This window comes from Pteropus vampyrus, unplaced genomic scaffold (genome assembly GCF_000151845.1).
Source record: "Pteropus vampyrus isolate Shadow unplaced genomic scaffold, Pvam_2.0 Scaffold232, whole genome shotgun sequence".
NCBI lineage: Eukaryota > Metazoa > Chordata > Mammalia > Chiroptera > Pteropodidae > Pteropus > Pteropus vampyrus.
The window spans coordinates 79,296-91,981 of record NW_011889013.1 but is presented as its reverse complement, the minus strand read 5'-3'; the positions used below and the strand labels follow the sequence as shown (position 1 = coordinate 91,981).

The 12,686-nt window shown below is 35.4% G+C and overlaps 1 protein-coding gene across 8 annotated transcripts in view; it reads left to right on the top strand.

Annotated features, from left to right (window-relative positions):
- The window catches only part of PHF20L1 (PHD finger protein 20 like 1), a 65,298-nt gene that overhangs the window by 12,668 nt on the left and 39,944 nt on the right, over positions 1–12,686 (top strand). For 4 of the 8 annotated variants that reach the window (XM_023519697.1, XM_023519701.1, XM_023519696.1 and 1 more), the window contains exons 2-5: positions 2,427–2,598; positions 2,741–2,825; positions 6,233–6,321; positions 11,976–12,189. In XM_023519697.1, the coding sequence (XP_023375465.1) occupies positions 2,427–2,598; positions 2,741–2,825; positions 6,233–6,321; positions 11,976–12,189 (560 nt within the window). Of the gene's footprint in view, positions 1–2,426; positions 2,599–2,740; positions 2,826–6,232; positions 6,322–6,534; positions 6,613–8,149; positions 8,260–8,460; positions 8,551–11,975; positions 12,190–12,686 lie in introns of those variants that run through there. The other 4 variants (XM_011373820.2, XM_023519699.1, XM_023519698.1 and 1 more) reach the window with 4 other exon arrangements.

Below are 12,686 nucleotides of genomic sequence, written 5' to 3'. Positions count from 1 at the left end.
TTTGATTAGTAGTGAACATTGTAAAAAAAATAGATAATCTTGGGTATTTATGTTATTTATTTAATTCTTGGCCATCATCCAGAATTTACATATCATTCTCTAGGTATTTATGTGTAAAGAGTATAACATGCTATAAGTTATCCTAAAGAATTCCTCAAAATATAATTTTTAGTCTGTTCGTTGCATTTGGTACCCTCTCAGCCAACAGTATTTGAAATACGTTAGGAAAACTATAAGTTACTTAAAAATGCAATCCAGATTTAAATTCTTTGAACTCACTTAGATTCCGATTCTTTAGTGAATTGCATCATATTGTGACGGTAAAGATAATGTCTGACTGTTTCCATGTACTATTTTCACTTTGAGAAATGTCTTAAGTATATAGAGTTGGGCACACTTAGAATGCGAAGGAAGCTAAGAATACATCCCTATTTTTTACTCAAAATTTAAAAGACACGGTAGTAAATATGTGAAACTAGAGGCTCTTATATTTTGAAATTTTTAATTTTTAGAACTGATAGAACTGATAGAAAGCCTCTTTACAGTAGTTGGTTAAATGGCTGGCAAATGTTGACAAACACACGAAAGGTTAACCTTATTCCTAGGCTTCCCTTAATTCTATTGGCAATTTTTATGTTTTAAAAAACTAGCGCAGTAAAAACAATCAGAGCAAGCTGCCGAAGACAAGCATTGTCACGTTCATTCTAAAGGCGATGGCTTGGGCGTGTCCACCTCGGGTATGCAGGTCCCCTGAGTGTCCTTGTTCTTAGCTCTTTAACTGTTTCCTCCCAAAAAATGACTCAGGGTAAGATGTAACCAAGGTTAGAATTGGGTTGCCAGCTGTCTTGGTTCTGAGGACACGCGCATCCAGATTGTTTTTAAAGTCACTTCCTGTTCCTACCGAACGTGTCCTGAGCGGCCAGGCCAGTGTGTCTGTCACGGTGCAGATGCTGGAGAGACAGATGGATGTGACGGTTATTCTTACATCATGTTCCTCGGATCTCTACTCTCTCGAGAAATGTTAATAAGTGTTCCTTGATAAAGGGTTATGTAGTTCTGTAAGTTTGGTCATAGTGAGTACTTTATCTCCATCTCATTGAGGGGGCTGAGAAGTTTTTTAATAAAACAGTTTAGCTTTTTCAAGTCAGTATTTTTCCAGCTTATTTGACCATTGGCCCCTTTTTGTGTGGCGCCTTAGCGTCTCCGGGGCTGTAAATGCCGTGCCTGCATGGAGCCGATCTCACGGAGGGTCCAGGGGAGCAGCGGGGAGGGGAGTGGGGAAGTCTTCACAGGAGCGAGTACACGCAGAGCCACCTCCCAGACGATGAGTGTGCGCAGGAGGGAGGCACCCCGGGGCGAGGCAGGAGGAACAGAATGTACAAAGCTCGGGGCGTGCATGGGGCGTGCATGGGGCGTGCACAGGACGTGCACAGGACGGGCTGTGCTCCAGGGAACTCCAAGTAGCTCCATATCATGGAGAAAGCAGCTCTCCCAGAGAATGCTTCACAGCCCTTGAAGTGTATAAAATCTTGACTGGCACATGTGGTTTATAAAGCGGGTAGCCATTCACTCCTAAATTTCCAAGTTATGTGAGGTCTAGTGTGCTTTATATTTAAAGCTAATTTTCCAGAGCAATAAGAAGAATTTCAGGTTTATCAAACACCAGGAAAATTATGGGATAAACTGTTATGGCTGAATCATCTACCATGTGCTGCTATTGAGTTCTTAAGTTTATTTAATGATACTTTAAAAAAAAAATGGAGTTATCTGAATTTAATACGGTACATTAGGTAGGAATGATGAAGCAATTTCCTTTTTTAAAAATTTTGAGTTAACTAATTTCTATTTTGGAGTTAATTGTAGGAGAATCATCACACATGAAGACAGAACAATGGGATGTTATTTTTATATTTTTAAAATTTAAGTTTTAATTGAATTTTCCCTACTACCATTGATGCTCATGATCAAATATTGGAAAGTAAAGAAAATAAATACATTAAAGACCATAATTTTCGATTCAGTGGCTATACTGTTGTTGGTATAGCTAAGGACTGTTCATTTTGGCTAACTGTATTTTTAGATGGTTTCTATTTCTTTGTTGTTATAAATGTTTTGCATATATAATTCTAGAATTGGAATGATTGGATCAAAAGTAGGAATATGTTTAAGGCTCTTGCACAGTAATTTTTAGTTCCACTGGGTGTGTATCAAAGTGTTTATTTCAAAAGGAATCAAGAACAGTCATTAAATTCAATTAAATTCAAAAATAATAAAGCAAACTTTGTTTACTTTCAGTAGCTTAAAAACATGGACCCATATTATTTTGTTGGTGGTTTTAACAGCGAGCAATATTTCATGCTTTTTAATACGTTGTATAACATATGTAAGAATGTTCTCCTGATCTAAAGCTCCTTTTTATTTTTGAGGTATCCATCACGAATTGAAAAGATTGACTATGAGGAGGGCAAAATGTTGGTCCATTTTGAGCGCTGGAGCCATCGTTACGATGAGTGGATTTACTGGGATAGCAACAGACTGCGACCTCTCGAGAGGCCGGCACTGCGAAAGGAGGGCCTGAAGGACGAGGATGATTTCTTTGTGAGTAGCCGCTTTCATCTGCTAGATGTAGAATGACGCATTCTAAAGGGAATTCTGTTAAATTTCACAGAAGCTTGTTTTTGTTAAGGAAATGCTTATTTATTATATACATGGTATTGATCTTAAAAGTTGTTTGAAATAGGATTTTAAAGCCGGAGAAGAAGTTCTGGCTCGTTGGACAGACTGTCGCTATTACCCTGCCAAGATCGAAGCAATTAACAAAGAAGGTATGTGTCTAGAATGATCCGGGGTTTATGATAGTAAAATTTTAACACATTTTTAATTTTAATTAAGGCCTATTTAAAGTGTTGAAATTAGGAGAGGTAAATAGATGGTTAAAATTTTTTCAGCGTTCAGCGCACAGGCTGGTATTGTATGCTTTTTATTTCTTCTCCTCTGTTTCCAGTTTGTTGGCTAAGTTAGTTTTGTAAACATCTCAATCAGAGTGGGAGGAAAGTTAAAGAGCGAAATTCAAATCAGTGAACTTAGAGGTGAAATACTGTCCAGCATTCTCTGAGGAAAGAGTATGGAACTTCATCAGTTTGAGGATTTCCTTTATTGCTTCTTTCCCCTTCCCTTTTTTCTTAATTTTTGTGAATAATTGAGAGTTAATTTTCCTAATAGCCTTTTGTGGTGTCTAATATTGATACTGAGCAAAAGTTACCGAGCTGATCAGAAATGTTGAAAATAACAAATCAGCTGTGTGAATGTGGCACGAGATGAGTAAATCTATTGCACAGATTGTGAATTGAAAAAACAGAACTTATAGACCGGTTAATTGGGAAAGGCATAAGAATTAATATTTAAATTATTATTGGAAATATACTTATTTTTTAATTTCTTATTTAAAATCTCATTTAAAACAGTTGTGAAATACTTGTAAGTCTGTCTTTCTAGTTAGTAATACGTTAGTTTTCTGTTACAATTATCTCTTAAACTTGACCACTCATTTATTCTTTTTTACTAAAGAAACACATTGAGTGACAGCTTCTTGGCAAGAAGGGCATTTAATCTAAGGGGACACTTCCTTTAAACTGAATATCGAAAGACAAGTTAGCTAGGTAAAGAAGGACTGAAAAGGCTTCTCTGGCAGAAGAAATAGTGTATGCAGAAGAAAAGAGGAGAGGCAGGTCATTTTCCAGGGTCTGTAGTCTTCAATGTGACTGGCGTGAAGGATTCCTTTAAAGGGACTAGAATAGCAGAAGAGGTTGGCGAGGGAAGTGTGTGAAGAGTCTGATAATCTTCCTAAAGAATATGACTTTTATTTGGAGGTGATGGGAGCCAGGTAAAGGATTAAGCGGAAGTTTTAAACTAACAGGACGTGAGAAAAAATAGGAAGTAAGAGAAGATAGAAGAGGAGGACATTTAAGAAGAGATACACTATAAGAATGTTGAGTGTGAAAAAGTAGGTCATAGTCGTCTAGCTAGGAATTATGATATAACTTTACGCAAGCTTTATTCCGATCTGTTGTTATTATGAAATGAAATAACAGATAGGGCTATGATTTTATTCACACCAATCACCTTGTGGAAGAGTTGAGGGCCATCTCAGTCTTGAAGGTCACTTCTCCTTTTCTACTGTGCACTTGGGCTTCTGGAGAGCTGTGTTATGGAGCTTGGATTCCATGTCTTACACACATGGGCTCCCCCAGGTCAAGTCCAGAGCCTAGCACGGAGTAGGCAGTCAGCAACAATTTGTGGAAAGGAAGGAAGAAATCAGTTCTGTTGTATAATCCACCGAAAATAGCACTAAACAAAACAAAATTAAACAGTGCTAACCTAATTAAGAGCAGTTTCTGTAAAGTGTGGTAAGCTTTGGGACCTTGTGCTCTATGTTTAAAGCTCCTTGGGAGTATGCACACACAAGCGCATGCAGACACACGCTTAGAACACACTCAGAAACAAAACCACCCTCGTTCGTTATCCCATTTGTCTGAAAATTGGAAGAGTGAAGATAGTGATTGCAATCTCTGCCATTTTAGGAGCAGTTTAAGTGAGCAGTTAGTGAAATATTGGCAGATATAATTTGTTTTTTGAAAATCTCCACTAGAGGTATTTATTTTTGTGACCTCTGTATGTCTCACGTGATGGATAAATCTGCCCCCTCCAAAAAAAAAACAACAACAACAACAACAAAAAGCTAAAAAAGGGCAAAGGAAGCCCAATCAGATAGGGATTGACTTGGAAGTCTGTCTTTCAAGTTAGACTACAAAAGCTAAACAGAACTAACAAATAGGAACTTTTAGGTGTACGTAATATGTCTTAGAGAAGTCGAAGAGAAGAGGCAAATCTGTAGAATGCAGTGGTCAGGGAAGTTTTCACATTAGGGGAGGGGTCTGAAGAGCTGATCCGTGAAGAGTGGGTTGGAGTTAGGGAAGGAGGGAGGCAGCACAACAGAGGAGACAGTGAGTGATGGCAGGGAGGGACAGCGCACAGGAGGTGTGGCAAGGAGCCTGCGGGCTCTTCCGGGATGCCATTTGGAAGAAGGGAGAGAGAGGGCAGTCACAGGAGTCACGGTAGGGTAAGGTGGACGGACGGTTTGGCATGCTCAGTCTTCCCAGTGTCTTTATATCCTTGCTATTCGACAGATCAGTTCTTTTCATAACTTGGGTTTAGATCTTTATATCTGTGCTATAGTGTCTTATGCTAATTATCAGAAGATAGGAAATTCACATTATAAAAAAATCTTTGAACGTATGTGGCATTGGCTTTGGCGCCAGTAATACTAACGATCACATTTATCGTTTGTGCTCATTTTGTAAAGGTCAAGTATCTGTTTACTAACAGTGGTACTCTGCCCTCATTTGTACAGGAAATGATGATAGGCAAACATTGGAATTCCATAAATATGAAATCTACATAATTTATATGTTTTCTAATACAGCTGACTTTTATTGACTTGCAAGCATGGAGTCTGTTGCAAACAATCTTGAGTCCTAAATGCAGGATGAGTTAGTGGGAAAGGCATGGGGATCGGGGGTGTTAGTTGTAGCTAGCTGTGCTGCTGCCTAGCTGACCGCCATTGGATGTAGCATTTAGCTTCTCTGGACTTCAGTGGTCTAATCTGCACAGGAAGACTTTTGTCTAGATGATCTAGAAAGTGTTTTCTAGCTTAAAAGCCTGTGAATCTATAATTCTTATTTGCCAGTTTATTAATATTTCCTAAGGAATAATTCTTTTCTGAGAAAATGATTTTTTTCTATTTTAGATCTCCCTCTCTGTTATTTGGAAAGAAACTTTGAAAGACAGCAAATGATAATTTTTATAGAAGTATTATACATGTTTGTAAATAATGATTTTATTTTGGCCAGATATATTATACCTGACATGTTATTTAAACATATATTTAAATTATTAAAAATAAAATTTAAAATCCTTCAGCAAAAATCAGAATGACATGCGACTAACTTATCATGATTTAATTTGGATATTTTTAAAGGGAAATTAGAGTCGTTTTCAGACAGAAAGAGAAAATAAACTTAATCAACTTGATGGAGTCCTGAAAAGGGGTGTTTGTTTGCAGTTATTGCAGTCATGGACATTTATTTCTGTCAGGGCATTAGTTGTTAGATTTCAAATGTTGCTGTAAGATTGAATTATATTTTCTAATGATTCTGACTTGCTCCGATTTCAGGAACATTCACAGTTCAGTTTTATGATGGAGTAATTCGTTGTTTAAAAAGAATGCACATTAAAGCCATGCCCGAGGATGCTAAGGGGCAGGTAAGAGTGTTCAGCGTTCTAGCTACCCAAAGGGTGTCTTCTTGAATGGTGACCGATCAAAATAAATGTACATCTCTTTAAAGCGAACTAATTGTAGGGTTATGTGCTGATAGCCCCAAATAGCAGCAAGAAAAAGAAGCTTAGAATGTAAAGTAAATTATACACTTGATTTTTAGACCTGCTAAAGTTATAGGTCACTAGTTTCTGTTCCAGGTGAAATCCCAGCATCCACTAAGCTGGTGTTGTCCTATCGACCCAGCTGGATCGTGTAACCAGTCTATGGGAAGTGAGGTAAGTGCCTTTTTTTAATTGTTTCATTTTTCTGGTATATAGTATCATTTAGAAAGTTAATTTTTAATATAAAATTTTATATTGAGTTTCTTATCTTCTCCTTTCCTTCTATAAATCATAGTCATTAATCTTCTTTTAAAAGGCGCTTACCTGACACTCTGTAGGCTGTTCCCGGTAGGGCTCTCTGAGTCATAAGATATAAGCAGTGTATTACATGGTTTGTCACTGCTCAAAGCAAGAATGAACGGTAAGCATTTGAAGGAGAATCTGAGATGAAGTTAAAACCATGATTCCTTTGGTTGACTATGTTTCCTGAAATACTGGAAAGAAAAGGTGCCAGTAGAAATTTAAAATATTTTCTTTTATGTTCTGCTGTTATTTGGGATTTTCAGCACCTGGACCTACAATTAACTTTAAGAAATTGAAAATATAAAAATGTCTAATATGGAAATATGCTACATATTTGTTCCATACCATACACTCAAAAATGTCATCCTGAAATGTGTTGGAATCACCTGATCAGCTTCAGTGCAGTGTAGACATTTAGCGATCTAGAAATGTTGGCCACCGCATTAGAAAAATGATTCCTGATACTTTCTGTGAAGAGTGTTTTAAAACACCTGGTTTTCAGAGATTTACTTTTGAAATGATCAGCTAGCAGAGTTTATTTTCCCCCCAATTAATATGTAAGTGCAATTTAAAGTGGCAATGCTTTTGATCAGTGAAGTGCTCTGTCTTCCTGCTTGTAAGTATAAATAAATGTTCTTTTAAGCATTCAGTGGTATGATTCTTTGTTACTGCATAGAAAGATTGAGTAAAACATTGTGAACTTAGTTTAATATATACCCATTTAATTAAGCAAAAGTCTCTTTTTTTTTTTTTGCTTTAACACTATTATTTTGTTATTTTGGTTATTCAAATGTTCGTGAGTTGGCCCTGTCCCTAAAACTTTGGTTTTTTTTTTTCCAAAGTGAGACATCGAGCCAGTTTGGTTTGTGGTAAAATTTTAAGTTGTGAAAATTAATTTATCAGATGTATTGGATATTTAGTTTTAATAAGTATTTTAGTCACACCATGGTGTAAGCTAATATTAAAATCGGTGCCAAAATACTACTGAAAGAAAATCTGAGTAGCAGTATATTTTATTTAATTTTGAATTACAAACATATTAAAATATGTGCAGAATTTTTAGTTTTATAAATTGCTTTCATTTTTAAAAAGTGTCTTTTTTCCTCAAAAAGGTTTCGACTCATTTTTATCTAGGGAATATTCTAAGTCAGGGGTTGTTTGGGCAGAGCGAAGAGAATTCACCTTTGCTTCTCTTCTAGATTTTGAGTACTTTGAGAATTCTTTAATAAGATGCATAGTAGAATTTCTTTTACTAAACTAGCAAAAGATAAGGCATCAAATAAATGCCCTGTGGATCAACTTGATGGAGTGTTTGCAGTTATTGCAGTCATGGACATTTATTTCTGTCAGGGCATTAGTTGTTAGATTTCAAATGTTGCTGTAAGATTGAATTATATTTTCTAATGATTCTGACTTGCTCCGATTTCAGGAACATTCACAGTTCAGTTTTATGATGGAGTAATTCGTTGTTTAAAAAGAATGCACATTAAAGCCATGCCCGAGGATGCTAAGGGGCAGGTAAGAGTGTTCAGCGTTCTAGCTACCCAAAGGGTGTCTTCTTGAATGGTGACCGATCAAAATAAATGTACATCTCTTTAAAGCGAACTAATTGTAGGGTTATGTGCTGATAGCCCCAAATAGCAGCAAGAAAAAGAAGCTTAGAATGTAAAGTAAATTATACACTTGATTTTTAGACCTGCTAAAGTTATAGGTCACTAGTTTCTGTTCCAGGTGAAATCCCAGCATCCACTAAGCTGGTGTTGTCCTATCGACCCAGCTGGATCGTGTAACCAGTCTATGGGAAGTGAGGTAAGTGCCTTTTTTTAATTGTTTCATTTTTCTGGTATATAGTATCATTTAGAAAGTTAATTTTTAATATAAAATTTTATATTGAGTTTCTTATCTTCTCCTTTCCTTCTATAAATCATAGTCATTAATCTTCTTTTAAAAGGCGCTTACCTGACACTCTGTAGGCTGTTCCCGGTAGGGCTCTCTGAGTCATAAGATATAAGCAGTGTATTACATGGTTTGTCACTGCTCAAAGCAAGAATGAACGGTAAGCATTTGAAGGAGAATCTGAGATGAAGTTAAAACCATGATTCCTTTGGTTGACTATGTTTCCTGAAATACTGGAAAGAAAAGGTGCCAGTAGAAATTTAAAATATTTTCTTTTATGTTCTGCTGTTATTTGGGATTTTCAGCACCTGGACCTACAATTAACTTTAAGAAATTGAAAATATAAAAATGTCTAATATGGAAATATGCTACATATTTGTTCCATACCATACACTCAAAAATGTCATCCTGAAATGTGTTGGAATCACCTGATCAGCTTCAGTGCAGTGTAGACATTTAGCGATCTAGAAATGTTGGCCACCGCATTAGAAAAATGATTCCTGATACTTTCTGTGAAGAGTGTTTTAAAACACCTGGTTTTCAGAGATTTACTTTTGAAATGATCAGCTAGCAGAGTTTATTTTCCCCCCAATTAATATGTAAGTGCAATTTAAAGTGGCAATGCTTTTGATCAGTGAAGTGCTCTGTCTTCCTGCTTGTAAGTATAAATAAATGTTCTTTTAAGCATTCAGTGGTATGATTCTTTGTTACTGCATAGAAAGATTGAGTAAAACATTGTGAACTTAGTTTAATATATACCCATTTAATTAAGCAAAAGTCTCTTTTTTTTTTTTTGCTTTAACACTATTATTTTGTTATTTTGGTTATTCAAATGTTCGTGAGTTGGCCCTGTCCCTAAAACTTTGGTTTTTTTTTTTCCAAAGTGAGACATCGAGCCAGTTTGGTTTGTGGTAAAATTTTAAGTTGTGAAAATTAATTTATCAGATGTATTGGATATTTAGTTTTAATAAGTATTTTAGTCACACCATGGTGTAAGCTAATATTAAAATCGGTGCCAAAATACTACTGAAAGAAAATCTGAGTAGCAGTATATTTTATTTAATTTTGAATTACAAACATATTAAAATATGTGCAGAATTTTTAGTTTTATAAATTGCTTTCATTTTTAAAAAGTGTCTTTTTTCCTCAAAAAGGTTTCGACTCATTTTTATCTAGGGAATATTCTAAGTCAGGGGTTGTTTGGGCAGAGCGAAGAGAATTCACCTTTGCTTCTCTTCTAGATTTTGAGTACTTTGAGAATTCTTTAATAAGATGCATAGTAGAATTTCTTTTACTAAACTGGCAAAAGATAAGGCATCAAATAAATGCCCTGTGGAAATGCCCTTCCCTAAGCTTTCTGTCGCTTTTTCTCCCCTATTCTTTTCCTTAGTCCACCGATAGAAAATTTACATTTTAACTCACTAATGTCACAGGTTGGCTTCTAAGATCCTTTACTATCTATTAAACATTTCGTTTTATTGAATTCTCATAGCAAATCCTTTGACATAAGTATGGCTGATATTTCTGTTTCACGGATGAGGAATTCAGAACTCAGAGCATTGAGTTACTTGCTTAAAATGTCACTCAACCGTAGTACTCAGAGTGGCTCGGAACTCACACCTGATTTCAGGGTTTGTTCTAGTGCACTACTCTTATGTTGCCTACAGGTAACTTTGAAATATATTATTAGTTCTGATTCATTTGATTGAACCAGTTATTTTTAATAGTGAATCTTTCCTATTTAAAAGTAGAAGAGCAAAATAATGATCACACAACTGCAATCATGCCATGATTAACAAGTCATGTGATCAAGAACTATTTTTTATATCTAATTTACTTTATATCTAAGTAGGACGGATTGGCCAGTACTGGTGCATTTGGTTTGTTTGTTTGTTTGTTTACAAATTAGACACAGAAAGCTTTATTTTACAACTTCATAATTCACTTTCTAAAAAGACACGTACTGGGAACATAGTTTAAAATGCTGGAAAAGCTAGATGCTGGGCGTTTTCCAGGTAGGAGCAAAAATATGGTCACTCAGGGCCGATGCGTTCCTGGGGCTTCCAGGCAGCTGCTTTTATCAGCCGTGGTCTCGTGAACACTTAGCATGCTTCCAGGCAGTGTAGTGCGATATTCAATAGGAAATTGGTGACCGGATGTGTTAGGTGCAGTCACATGACATTTTCAGTTCAGTCCAGTCATGGGGGAGAGGGAGAGACATAGATTTTGTTTGTTTGTTTGTTTGCTTTTAATGGCTTATTGTCTTCACCATATATTTTTAACAATGAGCAGCCATCAACCTGTAATGCTTAATGACCTATGTTTGTTAATGGAACCCGTGAATTAAATGCATTTGATGTTGTGAAATTGTTTTTAGTTGCTTGGTTAAGAATTTAATGGATTACCCATTTTGGTTGAATCTGAATTGGTGGTCTATTTGACAGCTTAGTGGCTTTAGTGGAAGATTAATTCTGTAGAGCTATTACAAATATTCATTATAATTAAAAAATCTTTGCTTGTGAAAATTTAAATGTTAGTACCACTTTACATCTTTCCATATTTTTTACAATAAGCGTTTTTAGTTAAAAATAAAACAGTGAAAATTAGAAACAAAGTAAAAAAATTAATACAGGAAAAATAAATATTCGCATCTCAGCAGAATGGTGACTAACATGGCCCAGGAAGTTGGAGCGGGAGGGAAATTAACCTGGAGCCTGACAGTCTGTACTTTACCTTGGCCAAGTCAAGTATTTTTTTTTTTTTTCACTAGTACTATTAAGTTGTTGTAATAAATTGGTATCTGAACTTTAAAAGCTCTAAAGATTAATAAAATCACACCTTGATTTTTATGAAATTGACCATACTTTGACCATTCTTCCTAATAAGGGATAGTAATTTACTCAGTGGAATACATTTCTTTTAATCTTTGCAGAAGTGCAACATAAGTATTTCTCTCTTATTTCTTTTATAGTCTGTTGTATTACAGAAAAGAAATGCAGTTTGGCCTTTAAACCCTAAAGTACTAAGGCAAAATGTCATGTCATAAGTTTCCTCGGTTATTTTAGATTTTATTCCCAAGAAATTATATCAAAGGAATATTTATTGAATATTTTTCTTTTATAAAAGCTTATAAATGCAGCTAACCCATTAGATGATTAAATTTAGTAATCTACCATGTTGATGATATACCTTGTAGATACAGTTAATTCAGTTTTTATATTTGTGTGAGTGTGAAAGTAGCTTTGAAAATGTGATGTGATACATGTTTTTACTCATTATTGTAATTAAATTTTGATTAATTTTTAATGCTTCACATATTTTGTGTTTTTCCTTTGGAGGATTGGATAGCTTTAGTCAAAGCAGCTGCTGCAGCTGCAGCCAAGAATAAAACAGGGAACAAACCTCGAACCAGCGCTAATAGCAATAAAGATAAAGAGAAAGATGAGAGGAAATGGTTTAAAGTACCTTCAAAGAAGGAAGAAACTTCCACTTCTGTAGCCACACCAGAGGTTGAGAAGAAGGAAGATGCGCCCACGTCTAGCGATACTTTTGGTACAAAATATGTTCTTACGTTCACTCCTTACGGCAGTGGTAAAAGTCACATCGCGTATGACGAGTAGTCAGATCCCTTGGCTGCCTGTGATTTGAACATGTAGTTAAATTATTAGGCTTTTTCCCTAGCATAATATGATAGTTAACTTTTTTTTTTTTTTTTTAGCATTTTATGTATCTGAAGATTATTGGTCAAATATGGATACTTGATAATGCATGCCCTCAATATTTTTGAATGTAAAAGTTGAGATTTTGATTTGCAACTTATTGGTAGTAGGTTTTGGGGGTTTTTGTTTATGTTTTTTTTTTACCTTTTTAATTGTTTTTGCTTTTTTTTCGTTTCTTACCTTGGAAAAACCGGGAGTTCTTTTTTTTCTTGTTTTTTCCCCCCCCAAAGAATAACTGCTTAGTAGTTATTTCTTTCTGATGTATCAGTTTGGAGAGATTTGTATTTTTAAAGTTCTATGTCAGGCACTATATTTTAAAAAAAATTAAGT